We start from the raw sequence: 20434 nt of genomic DNA, 5'->3' as shown, positions 1-20434 counted from the left end.
AGTAAAAGTACTCCATTTTTTCTTAGAGTGTACAGCCGCCATCATGTCAGCAGCGTCCTGCGCCAACGCGTCGCATCGGGTTTTCAGGGTTTTACGCCGCCGCCGCCACCGCTCTTCTGTATCGGTCAGGGTTTCGAAATACGCTTCCCGGGCAGGCGACCCCGTAGGGTGCGTAACCCTGCGTTCATTTAAAAAATCGCCGCGTGAAGCACGATTGAGAACGAATCACGATTTTTTTGTGGGTGTGCGGGGAAAGGATTTCTGCGTAATAAGTTGCTCCTACCGTTTAATATCACTCTTTGATCTACTCATCACCGGCAACTTTACATCGCCTATTTTTCTGTCGTCGTATTTAATCATATAAAAAATCGAGGCATGTTTTTGGTGGGGTTTTTGGGTCAGAAGCGTGCTAAATCTGCCAATTTTATAAAACAGCTTCTGTGTTCAGGGCAATATGGATGCGATGCGCTGATGAAGTCATGACGATTTTGGTACCAACAGAAAGAGCTTGTAACTGCAAATACAGCGGTGTGTGTTATATGTCTGGGCGATGAATGGGCTGCGCCGCAGAAGGCTTTAAAATGAAGCCATTTTAACGCTGTCACACAAGTTTGGCATTTTTTCAAATTGTGGATCTTTGCGCCAAACCAGTAAGAAGCCGTGAATCTATTGTCCGCCTGCCAGAGAATAAGCAGAAACAAATGAACTGCCCTGCGGCCCACCGCTGCCGCTTGGGAAGCGCTCATAGTAGGCCGAAACGACCAGGCGCCAATACACCGTATTTCTTTCTCCTCCCCTCCCTCGAAAACGGTTATAATATTGAAATTTCTTTTATGATCTTTTTCATCATTTTGGATGTGGTAACACATATTTTTTTACTGTGAGATCGGCCATGTCGAGGTTCCATGCTTGGCTGATTTTCAGTGCAATCACCCAGTTGCGAGACAGGGAGTAGAGATGGTCGACCACGGACGGTGCTGTGCATGCTGGAAAATTACATATAACACGCGTCAGTGTTTTACAGAATGGTAAAACAAACAACACTGGCGTTCAACTAACCATGCTTTCACTTTTAGTGGACAGTGAATCCGCAGCAAGCGCAACATTCAAGCAGTTTGTCACTGTGGCAAAAAAAAAAGAAGGAACCAAAGCTATTTGATACAAGCCAAGTTAGATAATGCATCATAATGGTGACAATTTCAGGTGGGATAGCTTGATAGCAGTGCAACGCAGAAAGACACACATGTGCAGTAGCTACAGCCAAGCAAATGGTAAGCAGAATAATGATGCATGAAGATGAGACGCAAAGAGAATGTACAGCAGCTAACACTGCTTGTGCTGCCACCAAGGAAAAGGGCGGCACTGTGCGTCGTGGCATGCATTCCAGCGTTTTGTTAGTGTTCAGTGTCAAGTTTTCTCGTTTTTTTTGTTTTTTTTTTTTTTTGTCAAATGCTGTGTACTGTACCACGCTTCTGAAGTAGAACCTGCTGTATATGGCGGCAGAGTTTCCGCTCAGCACTGAGCTCCTCTCTCAGATTGCGATTTTCCTGTTCAAGCTCCAGCCGGTTCTTTTCATGAAGAAAAATACTTTGCGTGGAACAATTTCTATGTTCTCACTCCTGCCCTCAGCAGCATTTGCAAAATTCATTTTCATCGTGGTTTCGTCCAGCTTGAACATGAAAGAACTGATGTTCTGCGAGGCTGGTTGAGGCTATGCTGAGGTGAGGCTGTGGCTTGGTTCAGCTGTTTCCCTTGGGCTTCCCCTCGCTTCTCCTTCAGGACTTTGGGAATTACTTTGGCAACCTAAATTAGGGTATTGAGCAACAAAAAAATGTCTAACTATATATTATCTCAGAAACCTAGGGAGATACGTTGGTGCGACTTCCACAATGTAGGCTGCATGATAAAAGACGTTTTATGCTTTCTCATGGAATGAGCACTTAGCGTACTTCGTTTACAGGAGGAGTATGGGAACCCGAGCTAACGAAACGAAGAACGGATTTTGCATACTATGCGACAGTTGTCAGCCTCACTACGCTACATTCAAGTGTACAATTAAGTGTCTAGGTCCTGTGATGTGATTTTGTCATGTCAAAGTGATGCAACGCAGCTATTCTGATATTAAGCATTGCAAAGGGCGTCCTTGCCTAGCATGAAATATACCTCGATATTAAGACGCTACGATTGGAATTTGTACAAACGATGTCACTTACTTCGAAAATATTTGACATTTGTATTCTAGTCGCCTTCTCTGTCGCCGGCCTTTTAACTGCCAATAAGCCTTCCTCGTGGTGCCTTGTTCGAAGTCATCAGTAGTTCGCGCGTTGAAATTCTTGATCGAACGGATCGGCAAGATGGTTTCTACCTCGTCTTCGTACCGTACACACGCATACATGTCGCGTCAGACAAAAACAGAAGCACTGCAGAAAAAAAAAAAAAACACCACATACAAGACAAAAACTGCGGAAAGCAAAACCACGTGCTAAGGCGTTATTCACCCTCCGGCTGTCACACCACGGCTGCAAACTAACGTTGCCAGGCGTAGTATAGGCCAGCTCACACTTGGGCACGCACGACGCGACGTCTTGAGCGGGCGGCAGAATTAGACGCGCATTTCCGGCGTTGGGAGAGAACAGATGTCGAGCAAAACAAAAAAAAACTACCATGCTAAACTTCCGCGATGTCGGCGAAAGCTGCCGAGAACGATACACTGGCGACCAATAAGGTGACACAGAAAGGCCACGTCTCCTGACTCCCCTCTCCGGCTTCCCTCTGCTTTGGACGACGGAATGTCGTTGTGGTGGGAACATGAAAATCGTGCGCTCTGACGGAGCGGCGGAAATGCGCCTGTACATCCGCGCGCAGCTCACGACGTCGAGACAGGCGTAGAGATTCAAAATTTCCGGAAATTTTGAATCGCTCAAAAAAAAAAAAACGGTTCTTTTCAGGTTTTTTCCCGAAAAATTGGACGAAATGGAAACAAACGCCGTTACTGCTGAGTCGAAGCATTGCCGGCCTAGCCACAGCATACAATGAGCTAGAAACTTTAGTAGTGTTCACCCTCTAGGCATAAATGCAGAGCAGATCATCCCATGAGGCTGCTGTCTACTCAGCGATAGGTAATTGGAACAACCCTCCACTCCAACCAGAACTCCGACATTATGTGAACGAGACGGGGATCGCTTGGAGCAGCCAGACGGAGCTCTAAGTTGGTGGTTGTTGGCGGATTAGAGGCACCCAAGGCACTGTTGGCGGGTTGGAACGCATCGAAGGGACGAAAATTTATATTTTTGAATTTTGTCGCCTGGAAATTTTGGGCAATTTTTCCGGAGACGAGGAAAAAAACCGAAAAACTGTTTTTTTTTTCGGGGCTTCGCATCTCTAGTCAGGCGTCGCCGAATGAGAAGTGGCCCTAAAAGCGTCATTGAAGTCACCGGGCTGCTACACGAGGCTGCTACTTCCCAAATTTACCTTTCCTGGAAAGCGTAGACAGCGACCTGTTGCCACAACCACGGTCCATTTAAAGCTATCAAGGGACCGTGCCACAACATAGGTGTAATACATTTCTATATTTGCTCTTGTTTTCTTTTTTTTTATGCTACGTGAGGAATCTTTTCTTTATTTGCATTTAATATTTCACAATGATTCGCATATGAAAAACGAAACGAGTCGGCTTGGAATTTCGAGTCGTTAAGCTGGCCAAGCCGAACCAACGCACACTGTGATGCCAGAATGGTGCCAGTCATGCGTTGTTTGCAATCCCTGTCGTCTGTGTTCTATAACATTATTCACCGACTGATTTTACTATTGTTTGGCGATTTATCGTGGACACCCAGTGCAATAGCGGAACTGTATTCCACTTCTGAGAATATGCCTCCGAGACAGCGGAGACTTAAAGAATATTTGCACAGAGATGTGGAGTTTAAGGTTCCTAGAAAACCTCGTTATTATCGACGAAACCGCATGGGAAGAGTCGGCTCTGAAGGTGGTGAGCAGCACATTTTATCAACTCACTACAGGTGATGCGAGAAATTCGACGACTGAATGTGTCTCTAGTGGACGTGAATCCCTGCAAGATGTGGCTGGTGTACAGAATCTCGAAGCGAGTCCTGACACCTACCACCAGCTTAGTGCTGGCTGTACCAACGAAGAGTACTCAGGGGATGACGTGAACTTCACGTGTTTCCGGGCAAGTGGCGACAGAGGTGGTTGGTGAACACAACAGTGAAGGGCCCACGAGCGCGACAGCACTAGAGAATCATCCCAAAATTTCTAGCCCGCCTTCATGCTCCGAACATGACACTGTTGGCGTCACTGATGATGAGAGCGACGCCACGGGCACTGTAACACCAGACAATGAAGAGGATGCTTGCAATTCGGAAATGGAATATATTTTGTTGCTGTGCTCATAATGCTCATCAAGAAGATATATTGTTCCTGTTAAGCGAGAGTGAAGAAGACGCAGGTAGCCCTAGCAATGCTCACAAAAGAAAGTAAGTATGTGTGTAAGTATGGAACCAAGTGGAAGTATGGATGAAGATCCTGACGACCAGCTTCCGAGCGGTACACTGCCAGGGACTCAAAGTACTGTAGCTGCTGCATCGGTGTGTGTTGGTCGTTGACATGCTGCGTGTTCAGAAACCCTGTGTGTTCATTAATTTCTTGCATTTGAAGAGAATACGTTTTTGAACGTGAACGATAACGATTGAACGTGACTGATAACATTCAAATTCACTTGACAGACTATATTACATTAAGTAACTTCAACCGTACCTCATGTGTTTTCCTCATGAAGCGGTATCTGGGACGACGTCCCCAGTCCTGTCGTCGTAAAGCTTCGCGCATATCCTTTTTCACAAGATATTCCGTCACAAGGATCCCGTTCTCGCTTCATCTTCTGGTTATACCTCCCACCGCATGGATCGCACTGGGTTCCGCACCGACATTAAACGTAAGAATAGAGAGTCCTACTTAATTTCGCAATTCAAGTGTCTCACACCAAATGGTCTGAATCTTAGTCCTGGCTCGTTATATCCGCTTATGTAAATTTAATAGTTATATATCTATATTTATTTGTGCACAAGTATTGAATCTTCGCTTCAGTCATCGTCTGGCTCTCAGTCAGATAATCCGTAGCTTTCTCTTTTGTCAATTCTGGGCGACTCGTTTCCCATACTCCTGACCCCCCCTTCCGCGAAACTGGGTTGGCGAGCCTTTTTGTACACAATAACACCTTTTACTGTTCTTAAACTGTTAGAGGTCACTTATCTGTCTGCCGAGCAATTCATTGTACACAGACATGTGGCACCATATCTCCTTTCCCCTTCCCTTTCTTTGTACAGCTGTGTGTTTAGTCATGTATATGTCTATACTATATATACTTATGTGTGTCAATTATTTTCCTACCATCATCAGGTCATATCCGCAGGCACGGAAAGTCCTGATTACATCCTATGTGTACATACGTTATTTTTGTGACAACTACATTTTTTCATTCGCACCCTGCATGATTATCAGGCACCGTTGTCGCTTTCATCACAATTATTTTCCTGCAAGCTTCTGGTCACGCGCACGCACGAAAACTCAGAAGTAGAAAACTCATTCACAGCCTGAGGAATACTGATTATATGGCACCATTGTCACTTTCATCACATATGCATTTGATTCATCGATTCATCACGTCATTCATCACGTCACCAACCGCTCATTTAAGAACTGCCCACTGAACGTCGATGGAACGCCACTTGATTTCGTCCCCCGCTACAAATATCTCGGCGTCATCGTAGACAACAAGCGCGGCCCCCGTGTATGCCTCGGACTGCCACGTACGGCTGAAACTTACACGGTACTTGCGGAGGCGCGAGAGACGCCCGTGCATATCCTGCGGACAGAGAGACGCTCCCCATCTTTGCGCGCTTCCTCACGCAGCACCCTTGCCACTACCTGCTGTCCATTCAGGATGTCCGCTCTGCATCGGCCTCTGGCGGCGCCTTCCGCAGGCTTAAGGCTATCCTCCCAAATCGCTCTTCAGGTGTATCCTACGCCCTTCCTTTATGGGCCCTCGCCAAGCCCCAGGTATTGACGAGCGTCCCTAGTCTAGGACGAAAGAGGGAGACGACGTTAGCCGTTCCGCGCCAGCTCGTCCTCGAACAGCTATCGGCGCAGCATCAACAGCGTCAAGCCATCTATATACAGACGGATCGGTAACACTTGATGGAGCCACTGCAGCCATCTACGTCCCGCACGGTAATGTCGAGCAAGCTTTCAGGCTCTCCCATACCACCTCCTCCACCGAAGCCGAGTTCTTCGCAATCTACGCGGCCCTCAGGCACATCACAACATCGCCCCCAGGAACCTCGACGATCCTGTCGGACAGCAAGGCGGCACTGGAGACACTCCACTCACACTGCACCAAAACAACCGACGACCTACACACAATGGCAATGTCCATAGCCAACACCGCCCTTGCTTCCGGGCACAATATATGTCTCCAGTGGGTACCCAGCCACATTGGCCTCGGCGGGAACGATCGAGCCGATGCTTCCGACCCGAACACGAACAACCCGACGCCGCGGCGCACATACCGCTCACTCCGTCGGCCTGCTGCATCCAAATCTGCCGCTGGGCCGCCCAAGAGGCTTTGTGCTTCATTCGCAAATCCGCCCGTTCCAACGAGTTTCATCCCTCTAACGACCCGGCGGTGTAGTTGTCCTCACCACGACGTGTCCAACGGCCACAAGAGACACTCATCCACCGCTGGGCCTCAACTTGGCATACACGCCACCGGTCCTGCGTATGATGGGGCACAAAGGAACAATCCGGGGTAGTTGTATAGGTTCATGATGACGAAGAGCAGCAAGAAGACAAGGACAGGATAGAAGTAGACAGGACGACAGGACAGTTCGTCCTGTCTACTTCTACCCTGTCCTTGACTTTTTGCGGCTATTCGTCATCATGATGGGGAGGCAGATCTCGGCCCTATGCGACGTTTGCGAAGTGGTTGCGGACACGTCGCACTTCCTGCTGACCTGCCTCAAGTGCGCTAACCATCGCGCCACCCTTTCCCGTTGCCTCGAGCGTTTCGGGGACAACCAACTGACGCTGGCAGCACTCCTCAGCCCTGTGCCTCGGCACCACCAATGGGCCGCCACAAGTGTTTTATTGCCCTTTCTGAACTGACTTGGCCTGGCCTCCAAGCTCTGAGATGCGCGCTCCAGGGGTCGCACCTTTTTTTTTCCTTTTCCTTTTTTTTTCTTTTTTTTTTATGGCATAGCCATGGCATTATGCCGACCTTTCCTGTTAATAAACGTATATTCCCCCTTTTATTTTTTATTTACTCACTTTCTGACGTTCGACGTTCATTCTGCAGTTTGTTTTTCTACGCGATTTATTTCACAGAAGATTGATGATAATGCAAAGCGCATTCTAACAACAGAAAAGATTACGTAACGATACCGATGCCTATATCTTGAAAGGAGAACAACTGATAACAACCGCAAAACTAGAATGATGTTCAGACGGGATTCGAACGTTTCTTTTCATTGGCAGCTGTCTTTGCCAGTTCCTTATCTTCTCTCGCTGCTTCCTGCCGTGCTTCACAGCTGTAGTTGCTGCGTCGAGGGACAGTCATGATCCTCTCAGCAAAATGTAAGCTGCTCGAAACGCCACTGTCTTTGTAGTATTGCTTATCCTGCGGAATGAAAATTAAATTATTCGCCCCTAATGATACTGTTGTGCAGGTTGTCTGCCTTACCGCTACATCATCACAGCTTTGATAGCACTTGGCTGCTTTTTCGCCTGCGCCCATCGTACCAATTTCAATTTGGTTGTGGTGGCCGTGGTTCCAAGACCTTCTGCACACCCCAGTGGATCACAGGAACGTTGCAATGCTTCAGCCGAGGCTCCAGGCGTCAGACACAATTTTCGCAATCAGGTTAGTTGTGCACCTAAGATTTTTTATTTATTTACAAATACTGGAGACGGCTTATAGCCGTCCAAGCAGGAGATGTTTGTTTTTTTAACAAGTAAAGCAGTGTCTAATGCTCAGCTCAAATGCACGAACACAGTGGTTTATCCAGAATTCCAAGCACGGAAGGGTGTCTGAAAAAAAATGGGGGGGGGTCATTATTATAGTTACGTCATTGCAGCTTAACTTGTCATTAGCGACATGCGTCTGAAGCTGAATTCGCAAGGGCACACGCTGTATGGGGTACACTGGTGAAAAAGTTAGGGTGTGTCACTGAACATTTGGGGGAGGGGGCGGTGTAGGGGGTCTGGATAAATCACTGCATGAACATTTGGGGATAAAACACATTCAGAAGGCAAGGGATTCCACTCCTGTATGATACGTGGAAAGAAAGAATACTCCAATGCACCAATACGTTGCCCGAATGATTTAGTACATTTCTCATGACTTAACCTCGCAGAGTGGTGGGGAGGGGGCAAAACGTATAGGTTTCTCATGCCCTTTGTACAGGGAAAACAAAAACTTAAGACGAGCTATTTTGCGCCGAAGATCCAATGTTTCTAACCCCAATTGATTAATCATATTTGAAACAGAGGAGGTCCGTGGTAATCATTAATAATAAAACGGACAGATAAGCTCTGACCTTTTTCAATTTTTGATATAATCGTATGGAACGGGTCCAAGACAATAGAGGTCAGTTTTCTTAGTCAACTCAAGTAACCCGCGAGTTGGCTGACATAGCATCTCGTGACCTCAGAGTAGTCATCTTCGACAGGTGTTTTCCAATGGCCGGAGTTACTCTGCGCTCTCTGGGCAGCAAAATAGCGAACGTTGAAGTTTCGCGCGCTGCTTTGCGCACCATCAGAATTGTAATGGGCACTCAGGACGTGGACTGGGGCAATGTGGTTCTGTTTTCTCTTGAATTCGGTGTGTAATCGGGTGCTACTTGGGTGCACTCATGTGTTATCGTTTGCTCTTCTTCTTTGTTGTTAGTTTGATCGTTTGTTTATTACTTGTTGTGCACCAAGCAGTCATCAGTAAACGTTGCATGTACAATGTGGTCAAGCCCGCATTCCTCGAGAATTATACTCAGGGGGTGTAGTCGTTACCTGGACCACTGGGTCTTTAAAGATTAGCGAAAGCGGTTGAAAGGTAAACATTGCATATGAGTGTGAAAGGTGGTCATATCCGGAAACTAAAAATGTAACAACTTTAAAATTGTGTGGTCTATAACCTTTTTATATGCATGTGAATAACACCATCTGAAGCACTTCTGTGCAGCAGGGGAAACTCGGCCTTGCTAAGCCTAACGAACTTGGAGGTTGCCATCTTGAGAAAGGTAGAAACCGTTAGGTCAGCGTACAGCTCAGGTCAACCTTAATGACACTGAAAAAAATATGGCCTCCTTCTCGAGCGCGATTACAGCAACCGTTGGGGCCATGGGGAAATCTTAATTGAACAAAATTATTCTGTCAGGTTAACGGAACGATTTTGTTCACTTAACGTTCCCCGGGTTAACAGTGCCTCCGGGGTGGCTGTTATCGCGCTCGGAAATGAGACCCAATTTTTACCAGCGTTATTATTAAGGTTGACCGGAGCTGTTCTCCGGTGAGGTTAGTCCCCAGGTTAGGTCAGGGCAGATTTGGTGTGGTCTCGAGGCGGTGTCGCCAAAGTGTCTTTGATTCCTCAGCAAACACGGCGGACTATCTTGAAGAAATCGTCGATAAATGTTTTTGCAATGTTTGTTCACACAATATATGACGCTCATTCTTGTTTCATTTCTTTCGTTATTTGTTCCTCTTTGAGGTAGAAACAAACCGTTAACCTGGTCATTTTCTTTCGTTAGGGAAGCTCAGTGGTCGAAATCCCCGTTGCAAAATAGACTGCTGGAGATTATTTCGTTGTGCACTGATTGAAACTAAGATCCATAAACCCCACAGTCGAGCGAGAGGAATTGCGAAGAGCGAACTAACCTAGACAAAAATGCAAACGCTCGACTTCAAACTAACCTAATAATAAACCAACCAACATGTTGTGCCGGCGTGTCCGCCCTATGCTAAGCATACCAACCGCTAAAATGAGGATTTCATTCGCTAAAACGACTTCGTTAGATATCGAAGACTTCTGAAGAAGTTAATCAGCGATGTCGGCTTTTTAAACACTGAGCTTACGAAGCAATCGAGCTTTTTTTTTAGAGGCCGTCAATTTTGGGATCAGAAATTACGCAACCGGGAATATCGAGGCCCTCCCAAATTATCGTACCATATGAATAAGAACCACGTGCTGTATACCTAGAGTTTGTGGTGTTCGGCATTTTCTTTCAAGCTAATTCGGGGGGGGGGGGTTATTGGCATATATATCGTTGAGTTAAAATCAGATTCTTTCAGGGCAGTTATTCCGCCCTGAGAAGGAGGCTCAAATGCGGGCATCTATTCAATTCCACACGAAGGTCCTGCTGGCTTGACCGTGTTTTAACGGGCCTCGACTCGAAGCTCCGCCTCGACTCCAACGAGTGGAGGAAAGTGCCGCTCCTCCACTCGAAGAGACCATGCGTTTCATCACGGTCCCTTGATAGCTTCCTGGTCACGCAGCTTCTCCGTAACTCTTTGGGGAAGCTTTGCCCAGGAACCGGAGCGCCCGCGTGGTGGCGCTGCCATCGGAACGCGGGAGAGAAACGCCTGCGTCTCCCATTGCAGTACCAATGCCTCCTATATTTAGTAGACTATGCCTGTCAGCTTCCGACGCGCACAATGGGAGAGGAGCGTCGCATGTGGAGTCGCACCCGACCGCGAGGGAGCGCAACTCATGGAGGGACGGCAGTCCCGGCAGACGATGAGAACGAGCGCGGCAGCACGCCGATTATTGCATTCGTATCTGTTGCTTATGAGTTCGCATTGGTGCGGGTTCTGGTGAACGTTTTGAGCTCGTCGGTTGTCTGACGAATTCGGAGAACTCTCGGATCGAATGTTGCGCTGGTGAATGCAACGAAAGCGAACCCAATACGAACCCGTGTCTGAAGCTTTAGCCGTGTACAAGATCTTTAAAACTGAAAGAAAGTAAATGAGTGCAGTTGGCCACTCAAAATAAATTGCCACAGCTAGTCTGTTTTTATTTGCGTACAACTTATTGCAAAAAAAGAAAAAGAGAAAGAGACGGCATGCACAAGAATAGCATACAAGTACAGTATGGAATGTAGTGAATTCCACAAGATGCGTAACAGAGAGAGAGGAGCACTGCAATACTTAGTGAGTACTGCTTGAACATTCTAGAAGGACAGAAGTCACTTTAGTATCAAGTATTTTCTCGAGAGGGGCTTCCTGACAAAAGTTTTTGCGGTGTCATTTTTGTCGGTCACATGGAATGCATAATTTGTAAGAAGCGGCCGGAATAAGTTTGAGGAGATCAACTGTACAAGCTCAAGACTGTGTTCCCTAGTGTTTTGTGGACATTGCAATAGGGGCACTCACAGACTGCAGGCACTGCAAAGTGCAGCAGTGTGCCCAGCGGCTTTGATGGTTTCAGTTGACTGGAGAGCGCAGTTTCAGCGAATTGCCTCAAAACGCACAGCAGGTACGCAAGGTCCTCTGAAGGGTACAGGAGCCCACCTCGATCTTGATGCATTGTGAGCCCCTGAGCGGCCTGGTTTGACTTCCCCTTAAGCACAAGCTGACAACAGTTTTCGCAATGCACCTTTTCAGTCACGACGCGGGCAACGTAGCCCCCAACGTGGGTTGTGGCAGACAGTTGGAGGGTAGGCGGGCACCGTTGCCTTGGCTCGTTCAGTTTATGCAGGACAGATTCTGCTTCACAGGGAATCCTGAATGGTGGTGCTGATGGTGCAGGACGTGCAACGTTGGTGACAACTATATTTGATGTCGTTGAAACTGTGTGCGACACACTGCTGTGCTGTGATGCACTGACATTTCCTGTCTTCAGAATTATTTCCAGTGTATGTATCGTGGATTTGGCGTTCATTTGATCATTACACCCATGGGACCGTCTTAAGGCACCGAACTCTGATTCCAGTGCATCACCACTGAACTTTCTTGTTAACACAAATGCAAACTGCTCTTTCTGTAGCAAGTCCCTCACACAGGCAACCGTCGAGTCTGTTGTCATGAGCAATGCCTTATAGGTTTCTTTGGTGAAGAATTGAGCAGGCTTTGTACCCTGCTTTAGCTTGGCCAGGTACTCTGGGAACGTGGATTCCAACCAATTAAGTCTTGAGCCCTCAGGGCTGTCATAGTGACGCACATCTGGAAAATTCTGGTGTATGTACTCTGTACAATTACTTGTATCAGGACGAACAGCAACAGTTGCAGGACGAACCAGCGGTACAATGTTTCCATAAGTAGTATTGTAGGTCCAGCATCGGTGAACATCAGGTTGCATGTGTGGCCCGCCTGGGCTTTGAGGAACTTGAGTGCGGCTGTGACATCCGGGGAAAACAACTGTATAGCTCGTTTAACATTCATTTTTTCAATATTATTTGGATACAGATGCTTCCGGCTGAGGAACCTGACAGCTTTGATTGATGCCCCTTTCTGCAGTTCGTATAGTTCCTTTAAATAAGAGGACGACACTTCATTGTCCTTGCCTATGTCGCGATCCAAAAATTGGGACCGAAGGTTTTTAAGGATATGACAGCAATCGAAGCTAAGGAAGAGTGTTCTCTGCGAATCAACTGGATTCTCGATGCGGTGAGTAAGGTTCCCACCACACAGTATCTTCATGGCGCACACGTTTACACGGTGGTTATCTGTCACAATAATCAGTACTCGAAATCCAACGCTTTCAACTTTATCCAAGACAAAAAGTATTAGTGTACAAAGTTCACCTCCTGCAGGCCTTTCGTAAAGAAATATGCCACAGGTATTCGGAATGACACACTGAGGCCACACAGTAAAAAGCAGAGCAATATTTTTTTTTGCCAAGACCGGCTCCTTTTTGTCTGAATTCAGAAGACCATAGTCCACCTGCCCTACAAAGGCATCCTGTTGCTTATTGTACTGCAGTTTTTGTTTGATTTGCATTTCGTCAATGATAAGGGAACATGTCCTTGACTGAACATTTCGTAAGTTTAGAACTTCTGCTTCCAGGCGGGCTTTTACTAAGGAGCTAAATCCAGTCTCACCACTTGCACTGCCAATGTAGTTCTGTAGAGTGTTGCTAGACGGTAACTTGAGCCGCCCATCACTTCTGATGTGTTCTTAGGATTTCGTTGAAAGATGCCTCAGTATAATGCAATGTCCCAGCGTGTCTTCTGACCATCTTGGGCTCTTTTTCTTGAAATTTCTCACTTGATCCATGAGGAACATTGCCTGAGTATCATTATCTGCACATCTTGGTCTTCGTGTAATTTCTTCAGCTCCATTTCGTAGCTGTCCACTGTTCTTTGCAGTCGTTCAACCTGCTTTCTCAAGTCTGTGTCTTTCCGAGATAACCTGCGGTGCTCCAGCTGCGTGGTGTATTGAGTCTTCCGAATGTCTGCCTGGGTTGACTGAACTCTCATTAGCAATGGCACTGCTGGTGTTGACGACAGGCTGCCACCACAGCAAACTTGAGTTCCTGTCATGGTAGAGGTGTCAGGCCCTCCTGTGGCTTCATAATGACTAGAGTTGCCCAGACTTGGTGCGTGGTCACAGTGGTCTCCTGAGTGTGCAGCTCATTTGAGATTTATCGTGCCCCTTGTGGTGATTCAGCTTCGCGGCGAATTCTTTTCTTTGGTAAAGCAGGTGGGGGTGAACGTGCCCGCTTTCGGATGCTGGTCTCGCCTCTCTCCTTCGTGACCTTAGGTTGGAGGTAGGATGGGAAGTTTTTGAAGATATACGGGACAGCTTCCTTCTTAAGTCGCCGTCTCTTGCCTTCAAGGAAGTCTGAAGCAACAAAATGTTTGCTGCATACTTTGGAGTAGTTTGAGGTTGAATTTGGTGACCAGTCGTCCCTTCTGATAGCAGCCAACCACTTCTGCCGAATATCCACTTGCGCCGGTATTTCATGAAATGTGATTTTCTCTCCTGGAACTGGTCTTTTTCCATCAGAATTGCACAAAGGCACGCAGCAGTATGCCATAGCACTATCTGAAAAGCGAATTGCAACGATGTTTAGCGTCTCCTCCGTCCATTCAAGAGGTGAACATTTCCGAGACCTAGAAGTGATGCGAACATAAGGGCAAGCCCCATATGGAGAATATTGTATTTCGAATAAGGAATAATGCTTATGGCAGACAATGATCTCAACGAGACTCACTTTCACTAGTACGTATGACTTGATTCGTATCACAATTCCTAAATATTTATGCTGTCTAATGATTTCACTCAACGCTGACGCTCTTTACACTCTACACAGATGTTGCACTTAGTTATCCAAACATGTCACATAACTGCTACTCATCTTCGGCCCCTAAAGATACAAAAACTGCTCCACGTGCTGCGTTTTTCCTTGCGTCTGTCGATCTGAGTACCCTCTGTATGCAGCGCCCCCGCGGCGACACGATACCACGTGACGCAGTGCGGCAGCGACGGCGTCGGGGAGGAGAGCTGACAGGCATTGTCTACTTAATATAGGAGGCATTGCCAGTACACGTGTTTCGGCAGTTGTCACGTGATAACTGTGTGCTAGAAGCATGCCAGAAACATGTTGTGTTACGAAATGTCTCTCTGGGTACGAGTGAGGTGGCAAGATATACATGTTCGCGTTTCCTGCGTATCCTGACAAGCTTGAGAAGTGGAAACGTGGCGTTCCTTGCTTTGATGGTGGGCAGTTCAGTTTTGACTCTCTTCACACACGTGTCTGCGAGAAGCACTTTGACCACAGCGACGTCGCGTGGCACGACGAACTCGTCATCAATGATGATAAAGTGCTGCACAAGCGTGGAAAGCCAAAGCTTCGAGAAGATGCAGTGCCGTGCATATTCCACGACTGCCGTCGTATCTGATCATGCCGAAACCGCGAAGCTGTTCCGTCAGACAACGAGCACAGGGAAACAGCCCTGTAAAGAGAAAGCGTGTGCCGTCGACACCAACAACGAACTCAGTGCTTTTATGGATAGAATCTTAAAAGAAAATTTGCTAGCAACTGGGGCTTTTCGCCAAGGGATGTTAACTGGTGTAATAATCGTGTAATCGCGATCGAGCGATCGCGTCAAATACTAAGCGGTCATCCAAATGTCTGCGATTAACTGTAGAAAGTCCTTTACGTGCTAAGTAAAGTACGCATTATTACAGTCGTTTACCATGGCAGGATAGAAAGGCTGCTCGAGGTTGATTCACAGGTGAATGTCGAATACATAACGAAAGGAAAATTAGGTAGCAAGCGAGCTGGTGGTGACGATCCATGACTTGAAAACCCGAGATGAGGTAGGGACAATAACAGAGACACAAACACGGTCTCAAACTCAGCTGCTGAGTTTGAGACCGTGTTTGTGTTTGTCTGTTATTGTCCCTATCTCGTATCGGGTTTTCAAGTCATGGATCGTCAAATACATGTCTGTTTCTTTCAGTCTCGAAAAAGAAATGAGGTCGACACGAGATGACTAAACAAGAGATGAACGACAAGGACACAGCGGTTAAATTTGGTGACATGTCTGAGTCAGTCGAGATCCTTTTTGGACGCTATACTTTTGTCTTCATCAGCTTTGTGGCAACAATTGAGAGTAAGTCATCTGGTACCACGCACCGTACCACGTGAAAGAGACTGGTGTGATTGCGATCGGCCGATTACGTCGTCATGGGCGCAGTAACTGTCCGCGATTAACTGTAGAAGGTCCTGTACCCGCTAAATAAAGTACAGATCACCTTACCACCGTGCCCTATGCACATAAACGGCGCTAGAATCTCCAGTTGAGGGTTTGAAGATAGGAGACTCGCGACAATACATCGTGCCACTCGAAGTGATCGGCAGCAGCTTTCAGCATAAAATAAAGCCGAACAGAAAACAATTACTCGATCATAGTTGCTGCAACATAGCAGGAAGCCAGCTCAACAAATAATTTTCTCGTAGAATGTTTGGAAAAGCGCAAAAACAACACTGCATCTGCCGCTCCCATGACTGGCCCGAGCGGGAGAATCTGCCGGGTTCCGATCGCGGCGCCACCACACGGCTCCCATTGTCCCTAGGCCAAATTTTTGACTGAGCTGCATGACCAGAAAGTTATCAAGGGACCGTGGTTTCATGAACTCGTTTCGGAGATTCCTTCGCCAAGGCGCTCCTCGAGAAACCGTCCTCGAATAAAGCTGTGGTCTCGTCCCCAGCCGTCTTTCGGGACCCCTCGGAAATGTTGATTTTCGTGCTTAAAACACACTTATGGCATGAAAAATAAATATCTTTCTTTACTTTATTTCGACCAACGCGCATTACAAGCACAAAAATTTGCAAGTGTTTGAAGAAGGGTTCACGTGTTTTGAACAGGAAAACAGACAGATAGGTTTTCTAGTTTTCTGGTCTGGCAACTACAACCAATCATAACGGCTCAAGCAGCTAGCTAGCTAGCTAACTAACTAGCGGCTAGCTAGTTAACGGCAGCAGCTAGCTTAATGGCATGGTCACCTCGTACCAAATAATTTGAAAGATGGTGCCACTGCTTGTCACTCTCATGATCTAAGTTGTCTCGCGACGTAAACACCCAATTATATAAAAAATACTGCTTGTCACTCTTCTATGTTACAATATGTGGGGTGGACTCTCTTAGTTAGCGGATTGCTACGTTTACCCAACGCCTAGTGGGCAGCTATAAACAAGCAAACAAACAAAAAATATTTTACGACAACGTCGCGAGAGTTCCAGACTGCTCGAAGGAATCGGGGAGACCATTTGCGACCCATTTGCGTTCTACCAGCATGTGGAGCATGTTATCCCACCCAACAAAAGGAATTCGACATCTCCCGAATGTCTCCCCACATCTCCATGTCCGAAAGGACATCTCCCAATTACCCTAAAAAGGGGGAGAACTCTCGCGACCGTTTGTACACGCTCTTTCTTCGACTACAAAACAAACAAAGCGAAAGAAATATGAATGAAAGGTTTGTTGAGCCGTTTCGGTCATAGCTAGGGCAAGGGTTGATCCAGCTTGATACAGTGTAAATAGTACGGAGAAACTCGAGCATTGAGTGGGCAGATCAGATGTTTATTTTTTTTAGATGTCCAATAAATGCAACGTTTCTTTTTTTGCACCACTTTTTCCGTGAAAACATCGTTCAGACATACCATCTTTGTGCTGAGTCGCACGACAGAAAGAAAATTAACTAGACCTTGTCTTGAAGAGTGTGCTTGCGAGAAGGTGTGAGATTTTATTCCACAACGCGGCACACCGTCGGCTCTGACACATTCACAGGCTCTCCCGCGACAGTCCAAAAAGTCCTAACGCCATAAAATCACATGTCGACGGGCAGCTGTAGCACAGGAGGTAGCGGCACCCCACGACTGCACGCACTTTCGTCCAGCGGTAACGTATCCAAAAGGCTTCATACGTTTGTCTTCATGAAGCGGTACCGTATACCATATGAGGGATGTTGTGGAATATCCACTCCGAGAATGAAGGAACTGTACTTGCCACTTCAAATACGTTTAATTTCAGCGACCAGCTTCAACCATGTCCGAGTATACAGAGGTACAGCAAAAACGTGTCCGCTCCTAACACGAGCGCAAGGTGGAGAAAAAAATATATAGAAAAGTCCCCCAAAAGGCTCACACACACGCGCTTCTTACACGCGCTCTCAGTTGCTTCGTAGTCGTCTTACGATGCACACAAAGAAAGCTGCAACATCCTCCCCCGCGCAAAATAGAGTTAGTCAATGTCTAGTCATTTCTAACGGGTACAATAGCTGCACAGGCCGTCGAGTTATAGTCCCATTGGGTAGCCTCACTGTACAAGAGCGTACATTGCCATCTCGACCGGGATGAACTTCGTTGACTCTAGCCAGCTTCCAGATATGTCGAGGTGTCTTATGGTCGTGAAGAAGAACCACGTCCCCTTCTGAAAGCTTTGGGAAGCACTCCGTTGCGTTTGTTTGATGAGCTGACCTGAGCTCGAGGAGATACTCCTGCTTCCATCTTCTCCAAAACATGTCTGCAATTTTCTGTTTGTGTCGCCATCTTCGGATGCTTGACTGGGCTGTCGAGGATTGAACTTCATGCGAAGGTTTCTCGGGTAGTGCTGTTAAGGTCCTGCCTATTAGTAGATGAGCTGGAGTCAGCGCGGCGGGTTCGTCGGGAGTGGAATGAAGAAAGGTGAGAGGTCTGGAGTTAACAACTGCCTCTACTTCATGAAGAAGAGTTTCCATCTCTTCGAATGTGAGGCACTGTCTTCCCAGAATTCGCCGCAAGCAGCTCTTGACCGTCCGTATCAGTCGTTCCCACATTCCGCCCCACCATGCAGCCCGTTCTACGATGAACCTCCAGTTAATACGTCTTGCAGACATAAAGTCTTGTGATTCGGTGCTACGCATTATCCTCCACAAGTCTTGAATGTCCCTCGACGCCTTCTTGAAAGCAAGGGCATTGTCGCTGTATATGATAGAAGGAGTTCCCCTTCTTGATATAAATCGTCGGAACGCCATGAGGAACGCTTTCGCCGTTGTATCGGTCACTAACTCGAGATGAATCGATCTCGTCGTGGCACATGTGAAGAGGAGGATATATGACTTAGAGGAGGATTCGTAACCTTTACTAGCTTTGATGTACAACGGTCCCGCAAAGTCGACACCTGTGGTCTCAAAGGGGTGAGTCGGGTTTGTCCGAACGTCTGGCAAAGGCGCAGTTGGCGCTGTGATTCGAGTAGCACGAAACCTTACGCACACCGTGCAGTCGTGTATGATCGACTTCACAATCTGCCTGGCCTGGACTATCCACCACTTCTCTCGCAAGGTCGACAATGTCAGTTGTACCCCTCCATGTAGCGTTAGTTCATGTGCATTCCGAACAATCAGCTTGGATAGCGTGTGCTTCTTTGGTAGCAGAATGGGATGCTTGATATCTTCAGTGTTGTCCGAGCACTGTAGTCTGCCCGTAAGCCGCATCACTCTATTTTCATCGAGAAACGGATTCAGCCTCAGAAGCTTGGATGATTTGGCAATTTGCTCGTTGCGACTGAGTGCGAACATCTCTTCGGGGTAGACTTCACGTTGCACATGTCTCACCCATAACATCTCGGACTCCGCCACTTCAGATGCCGTAAGCGCCGCTATGTTTTTTACATTATTGCGGCAATTCCACACAAATCTTCGTATCCATGCGGTAACCCGCACAACGCGGTTGTAACTGCTGTACTTAGAAAGCTCGAATAGAGGAGAAGGCCCCTTTAAATCACCTGCAATCACTAGTGCGGCTCTCAGCTTTTCTTCCTCGACGCTCTCTAAGTCCGCATCTTCTTCACCGCAAGGCTTTGGCCAAACTGTGCGTGGATGGGCAAGCCACCCGGGTCCTTCAAACCACTGTGTGTTCTGACTTAATGACCTGACGGTGAGTCCCCTTGTTAAGGCGTCCGCTGGGTTATCGCAGCCTGGGCAATGCCTCCACTGCTGCTGACGGCTATTCGCCTGGATCTCTGCCACTCTGTTCCTCACGAAGGGTTTCCACCTCGTTGAGTCACCTCGGATCCAGCTTAGCGTAATGGTGGAGTCGGTCCAGAATGTCGTCTCAAGGTTCGACAAAGAGAGCGCTTGACTCAGGAACTTGGCTATTCGCACTCCTATCAGGGCCCCCATTAGTTCCAGCCTGGGCAAAGTGATCTTCTGGAGTGGTGCCACTCGTGACTTTGAAAACAGCAGGGATACCTTTGTTTCTCCAATCTCACTCGTGCTCCGTAGGAGGGCGCATGCTCCATATGCCTGCGGACTAGCATCCGTGAAGATGTGCATTTCATAAGTGTACAAAGACCCTTCGGTTGGAAGCACACATCTTTCCACTGAGATCATATGTAGGTCGGGCAGCTCCTTAAGCCAGAGGTTCCATGTCTTCGATATCTCCTCTGGAAGTTTGGAGTCCCAATCTATCTTCGCCTTCCAGAGTTCTTGGAAAAGCATCTTCACTCGAATGGTATACGGTGACAGGTACCCCAGAGGATCGAACAGTCTGGCGGAAGCCTGCAGTATGGACCTCTTGCTGTCTTTCATGTCGGCAATGACATCCAGCAGGTGCTGTGCTGAGAAGCTCAGTCTGTCACTAGATCGGTCCCACATCACCCCAAGTACCTTAGTGTGTGCAGTGTCGACGAATGATTTTCCTTCGCTAGCTCCGCCGGTGTCGGACTGCAGGAACGTAGTCTGTAGCTCAGCAGAGTTAGACGCCCATTTGCTTAGTTTCATTCCTGCCCTCTGAAAGATGTCTTCAGCCTTTTGGACCAGATGTTTCCCTTCCAAAACGTTGGCTACGCCCACAAGCAGATCGTCGACATAGAAAGAATTTATTAGTGCCTGGGCCAGATCTTTGTCCGACCCCTCTACTGATCTCAGGTGATGCTGTAGAGTTGCA

General features: G+C 47.4%; 1 protein-coding gene and 1 pseudogene across 2 annotated transcripts in view; one reads left to right on the top strand and one right to left on the bottom strand.

Annotated features, from left to right (window-relative positions):
- The first annotated feature begins 7548 nt into the window (after positions 1–7548).
- LOC135373489 (sialin-like) overlaps positions 7549–20434 on the top strand; it is a 79905-nt gene continuing 67019 nt past the window's right edge. For both annotated transcript variants that reach the window (XM_064606669.1, XM_064606668.1), the window contains exons 1-2: positions 7549–7647; positions 7740–7933. In XM_064606669.1, coding sequence (XP_064462739.1) covers positions 7629–7647; positions 7740–7933 — 213 coding nt within the window. In that variant the 5' untranslated portion in view covers positions 7549–7628. The remainder of the gene's footprint in view (positions 7648–7739; positions 7934–20434) is intronic.
- Positions 11247–13541, bottom strand: LOC135373487 (uncharacterized; annotated as a pseudogene).

This window comes from Ornithodoros turicata, unplaced genomic scaffold, assembly GCF_037126465.1.
Source record: "Ornithodoros turicata isolate Travis unplaced genomic scaffold, ASM3712646v1 Chromosome25, whole genome shotgun sequence".
NCBI classification, from domain to species: Eukaryota; Metazoa; Arthropoda; class Arachnida; order Ixodida; family Argasidae; genus Ornithodoros; species Ornithodoros turicata.
Note: the sequence above shows the minus strand (reverse complement) of the source record. Positions and strands in the feature narration are given on the sequence as shown.